At 43.5% G+C, this 317-nt stretch overlaps 1 protein-coding gene across 1 annotated transcript in view; it reads right to left on the reverse strand.

The window, feature by feature from the left end:
- The window catches only part of LOC119582151 (pro-resilin-like), a gene marked incomplete in the record, with an annotated part of 2,729 nt that extends 2,693 nt beyond the window's left edge, over positions 1 to 36 (reverse strand). The window contains 1 exon segment of the mRNA XM_037930389.1: positions 16 to 36. Coding sequence (XP_037786317.1) covers positions 16 to 21 — 6 coding nt within the window.
- Positions 37 to 317: the final 281 nt, after the last annotated feature.

Here is a 317-nt window from a genome sequence, read left to right on the forward strand (position 1 = left end):
AGGAATTCCAAATACCTTCATGTCTCGACGCCCGAAGGAAGATGTGCCGTCAAGCAGGCTCCTCCCCCTTATATAGTTCCTTCTTATCGGCGGAAACGGCCTTATCTCGACGTCCAACACGATCATCTTTGAGATAAGGACGTCACATCGCATTCAAAAAAGAGAAATGTTTACATGTCGCCACAGACTTTATCAGTATTGTTTGATTTTTTGTGTCCGCCTTGTTCTTTGTTTTTGCCTCCGTTTTTCCTTCGTTTTTTCTTCCTTCTTCCTCAGATCAGGAAGCTGTAACAGTAATGGTTTGAGTGTGTTTGCTC

The sequence above is a fragment of the Penaeus monodon genome, chromosome 15 (genome assembly GCF_015228065.2).
Source record: "Penaeus monodon isolate SGIC_2016 chromosome 15, NSTDA_Pmon_1, whole genome shotgun sequence".
Taxonomy (NCBI): Eukaryota; Metazoa; Arthropoda; class Malacostraca; order Decapoda; family Penaeidae; genus Penaeus; species Penaeus monodon.